This window comes from Hevea brasiliensis, chromosome 12, assembly GCF_030052815.1.
Source record: "Hevea brasiliensis isolate MT/VB/25A 57/8 chromosome 12, ASM3005281v1, whole genome shotgun sequence".
Classification (NCBI taxonomy): domain Eukaryota; kingdom Viridiplantae; phylum Streptophyta; class Magnoliopsida; order Malpighiales; family Euphorbiaceae; genus Hevea; species Hevea brasiliensis.
In genome coordinates, this window is record NC_079504.1 from 40,227,012 (window position 1) to 40,232,780 (window position 5,769).

A 5,769-nucleotide genomic window follows, 5' to 3' on the forward strand; every position below is an offset into this window, starting at 1 on the left:
TAAAATTAAATTAATAATAAAAAATTTAATTTTAAATTATATAAATAATAAAGGATATTTTAGATAAAACTAATCTCCCCTTTATACATTAATTAATCCAAATGATTATTATTAGGGTACATATAATATAAACTAAAACTCATAGAAGAATAAGATTAATAAATATTATATTAAATATTTATACTAAGATATATATAAAATTAATTAAATATATATAAATATATAAATTTAAATATTAAAATTTAATTTAATAATTAATAAATTTATTTTCATATAAACCCAAATTCTCCGTAAATACACTCTTCTCCCTCTTCTTTTTTTTCTTCTTATTATTATAAAATCAGTAACCTCTATAAGTTATCCCATGTGAAATCACTGTCATACAGGGAAATAAAACACCGCTGAACTGGACAATCTTAAAAGCATTACAAGCAAGCGATTGGCTTCTGTGCTGACCGCCAATTAACTGGGAAGAAACTTGGTCCCTGAAATCGCCCATGCCTGCCTTAATATCCCCAGGAACTTGCTTTTTATTACTAAAATAACAGGACAAAATTGTAAATTGTGTCAAGTATCGTAGAAATTTTTTTTTTATATTGAATCTTTTTATTTTATATTTTTTAATTTTAATTGTAAAAATAATAATGAATTTTTTATATAAGAAATACTGTATAGATCGTGGTGGGTCCGGCACAATTGGGTTGGAGAACGATTTCTTACATTTTCGCCCACCGACTTGCTTACCTACCCCCTTATCGCCGTCCCTCTCCTACCACGTCAAATTTTCCCGTCAAGCATAACGCCGTTAACTTCCAATCTGAACCTCCTCTCTCAAACCTCTAAAGCGTCAAACCCTTCACTGCTTCACCCACTCTCATCCAGCATAGCTGCACGCTTCACCTAACGTCCCTCTCCAACCTCCCCAACTTCATTATAAAATATCAACTCCCCCATCATCTCCCTTTGTCCCTCACCACACCCACTAGGCCAATACCTACCTCTCACCCTCTCTAATCCATCAAACCAAGCCTCCCATGGATCTCCTCCTCCTGGAGAAGACCCTTTTGGGTCTCTTCATTGCTGTTATTGTTGCCATTGTCATTTCTAAATTGCGAGGCAAGCGTTTTAAGCTCCCCCCGGGTCCTTTGGCAGTCCCAGTTTTCGGTAACTGGCTTCAAGTCGGCGATGACTTGAACCACCGTAACCTCTCTGATCTCGCTAAGAAATTCGGTGATATCTTTCTTCTTCGTATGGGGCAACGTAATCTCGTGGTTGTATCTTCACCGGACTTGTCTAAAGAGGTTTTGCATACTCAGGGTGTTGAGTTCGGGTCCAGAACCCGAAATGTTGTGTTTGATATTTTCACTGGTAAAGGACAGGACATGGTGTTCACCGTGTACGGTGAGCACTGGAGGAAGATGAGACGGATTATGACAGTTCCATTCTTCACAAACAAGGTTGTTCAGCAGTATCGATATGGGTGGGAAGATGAGGCAGCGAAGGTGGTGGAAGATGTGAAGAAGAACCCACAGGCAGCCACCAGTGGGATTGTGTTGCGGAAAAGACTGCAGCTGTTGATGTATAATAATATGTACAGGATTATGTTCGATAGGAGATTTGAGAGCGAAGATGATCCATTGTTTGTGAAGCTGAAGGCTTTGAACGGAGAGAGGAGTAGATTAGCTCAGAGCTTCGAGTACAACTATGGTGATTTTATCCCCATTTTGAGACCTTTCTTGAGAGGTTACTTGAAGATCTGCAAGGAAGTGAAGGAAAGAAGACTGCAACTCTTCAAGGACTACTTTGTTGAAGAGAGGAAGTAAGTTTTTTTTTTTTTTTAAATTTTTTTTAGGGCGCCAAATAATTAAATGCTCCATAGATATTTGAATTTGAATTTATATTTGTAACAATAATTTCTTAAAAATATTTTAATTTTTTTTAAAAACAAGTTTAATTAGAAAGAGTGGGTCTAAAATAGAAATTTTGAAAAATTGATGGTGAATTATCGAAACAGGAAACTTTCAAGCACAACGAGCATGGATAATGAAGGGTTGAAATGTGCAATAGATCATATTTTAGACGCACAGCAGAAGGGAGAAATCAATGAGGACAACGTTCTTTACATTGTTGAGAACATCAATGTTGCCGGTATGTTCATTTTGTTCTTATCCTCTTCTTTATAAATCTATTGCCTCTCTTGTCGTTTTGTTCCTTTTTTCTCTTGTCGTTTTGCTTTGATATTTATATTTTATACTACCTACACGATGTTTTATCTTCTCGCGTCTTGGAATTCTTCTCCCCATAAGTTAGATTTTAGGGTAATTTTCATAGTAATTCACAAATTTTGTCGTATTTCATTTTTATTTTTAAATTTTAATTTATCTTAATTTTATTTCTTAAAAATTTCTTTATATATTATAGATTTTTTAAAATTAAAAAATAATAAAATTATATTTTTATTTATTTTCCTTTCATATTAAAAAAATCAATTATTTTAATTATCCTTTATTATAAACATATATATCAATACTACTATAATGATCACTTTCTTACAAAGGAAAAAAATTTACTTTTCATCGAAAAATATTAAAATTATATTTATAAATATTACATTATAATTTTAAAATTTTTTACTATAAAAATCTACTATTAAATATTAAAGGAATTTTTTTATGAAATAAAGTTCATCTTTAGAGATTTTTTGTAGCAAAATAAAAGTTAAGAGACATAAATAGAATATAAAGTAAAATTTAGGGACTAGTATAGATATTATCCAAAATTTTGGTGAAATTAAGGGTATTTTCGTCTTCTTGAAGCCTTTAGAGAAATGGTCACATGGACAGGCACGTTGTACTCTCCGGTACGAGAAATTTTAATAAATAATAAATAATATTTAATTATATTTATGGCATGGCCATAGTTACAGATGGCCGTCTCTATCTACCAGTTGGATATATTTTTGGAGTCATATGCAAATTTAAATGTTAATTGAAATAATTATGTTAAAAAATTATAAAATAATTTTATATTAACACATTAAATAATAATTATCAATGAATATTTAAATAAATAATAAAATTTAAATCTCATTCATTATAATTTCTATTATAAGTAAAGATTTTTTTTAATTAAATTTAATTTATTATAAATTTAAAATATAAAATATATAATATAATTTATCTATTAAATATGAGCCTCTTAGGCTCATGATATATTGGGTCTAAAAATAGACAGTTATTATATCTCGGGGAAACAAAAAATTTAATTGATTCATATTTTTGGCAAGAAAACTTAATCGAATTTTGATTAGCCTAAAAAGTCAGATTTTGCGGACAAACCTTTCAACCATTCTTTTGAGTTGAATAGTAGGGCTTTGCAAGTTTATGAGCAGCTGAGTTGGGTGAAAGTGCCAACCCCACCAACCGTAGATAATGGATATACGTCAAAAAAATTTTTTTTTTGAGATCATATATTAATTAAAAATTAAATTTAATTAATTTTAATTATAAAAATATTAAAATAATAAAATATTTTTTTTAAATTATTTTTTTTGCTAATATATAAAATAATATTTTCATTTAAAAAAATAATTTTAAATTCTAAAACTCAATATTAAATAAAATTTATGTTAACTTGTCGGTGAACTAACTCATAAATAGACACACTATTATTGTTATTATTAAAACTAGTTGGGTAACCTTCATACGCTTCTGGGGATGATTATTAATTACTTAAAGCACACTTTATTTTATTGTAGTTTAGGTTGGAGCTGGAAAAAGTACCTTTCTTACCTTTCGTCCTTTCACGCAACTTTTCATTACTTGGTCATTGGAGATACGGTAGTCGCTGACCAAATTAATTGCGTGACTTAATCAGATTTAGATTGGGTTTCTTGTTTGAACATCATCCACTGTAAATTTAAAATATAAAATATATAATATATTTTATTTATTAAATATATAAATTTTATAAATTTATATCTTTAATCTATAATAAATTAAGTCGATAAATAATTTGATAAAAATATTCACTATTTTGTATCACGGCACATTTAGTCTCTTGATAAGGAAAATTTTAAATTAATGATATGTAGCCTAAATTAGGAGTGGCTTAAGATGGTAATTGTTTTATTATTATTATTTTTTTAATTTTGTTAATCTCTTGTTTTAGAAGCGTAATGGTTTTTAATCTGCAAAATTTTATTAATTATGGAACAGCAATTGAAACAACACTATGGTCGATTGAGTGGGGCATTGCTGAGCTTGTGAACCATCCTGGAATCCAGAAGAAGCTACGAGATGAGCTTGACACTGTGCTTGGACCTGGTCACCAAATCACTGAACCTGACATCCTAAAGCTCCCCTATCTCCAAGCTGTTATCAAAGAAACTCTTCGTTTGAGAATGGCAATTCCTCTTCTTGTGCCCCACATGAATCTCCATGACGCAAAGCTTGGTGGTTATGATATTCCTGCGGAAAGCAAAATTTTGGTGAATGCTTGGTGGCTTGCCAACAATCCTGCTCACTGGAAGAACCCTGAAGAATTCAGGCCAGAGAGGTTCTTGGAAGAGGAGTCCAAGGTTGAGGCCAATGGAAATGATTTCAGGTACCTGCCATTTGGGGTCGGAAGAAGAAGCTGCCCTGGAATTATTCTTGCATTGCCAATTCTTGGTATTACTTTGGGTCGTTTGGTACAGAATTTCGAGCTCTTGCCACCTCCAGGACAGTCAAAACTTGATACCACAGAGAAGGGTGGGCAATTCAGTTTGCATATATTGAAGCACTCCACCATTGTTGCCAAGCCAAGATCATTTTAATTCCACTCGTTCCTTTTTTAGTGTAATGGTACTACAGGATTGTTAAGATGAGATTGGGTGTTTGTGATATAGACTGGGTTGTGATCCTGTGTAAATCTATGAACTTTAAATGATGTTCTAAGACCCTGCAATAATAAGTATATTTTTCTTGGTCATTAATTAGTTCTTGTGATTTGATATCCAAAGCCCAAGAATTTGAAGGAATTCTTATCCATAGATGCAATGGATTACTGATTTGAAATCAATACGAATATTTTGGCATCGATTATTGTATACATTTTGCTTTCCTTTCCTCTTCCCATATGATTTAGGAGTGTGAATATCTTATTGAATCGAAATCCATTGGGGACTGAATTTTGAATATTGAAATATTAATGAAATAGACTGCATTGCAATCATATGTATCATTATTCAGATATTTTATTTTGAAAAATATATTAATACGCTCTTATGATTTGTTTTTATTAATAAAATAGTCTATTTATTTAATTTTTTTTATATGAAGTTGATTTCTCTAAATTTCAATGGTAAAAGCCTTCTATCCTCTATTATTGATTTTTGGGATAAATTTTAATAGTTATTTCTAAGTTTTAGCGGTTGTAATAAAAATATCTCTGAACTTAAACATGTAACACAATATTCACTGAACTTTAAAATTTTGCACACAATACTTTTAACTTTCAAAAGCTGGTTTATAAGTAACACATTGATGTGAATAATTCAGAATAATAATAATGTGAATAATTATTATTATTTTTTAGAGGTAAAGTTTTTCTAATCAACTGTTATACATCTAGTATTTTATAATTCCATATAGTTGAGATTCTTTCATGGTTTATCTATGAAAAAAATCGTAGTCAGTTGTGCCATTGTCACAAAATGGAGAGAGAACTGTCTACCTCTTTGTTACTCTAAATTGTATAAATTGGCTATTGGGAGTCAAAATGATTTTA

General features: G+C 30.6%; 1 protein-coding gene across 1 annotated transcript; it reads left to right on the plus strand.

Moving 5' to 3' along the window:
• Positions 1 to 875: 875 nt before the first annotated feature.
• On the plus strand, positions 876 to 4,975 carry LOC110637148 (trans-cinnamate 4-monooxygenase). Its single transcript, XM_021787112.2, has 3 exons — positions 876 to 1,819; positions 2,015 to 2,148; positions 4,218 to 4,975. Exons 1-3 carry the CDS (start codon positions 1,035 to 1,037, stop codon positions 4,814 to 4,816), a joined length of 1,518 nt encoding a protein of 505 aa, XP_021642804.2. The 5' UTR covers positions 876 to 1,034; the 3' UTR covers positions 4,817 to 4,975.
• The last annotated feature ends 794 nt before the right edge of the window (positions 4,976 to 5,769 follow it).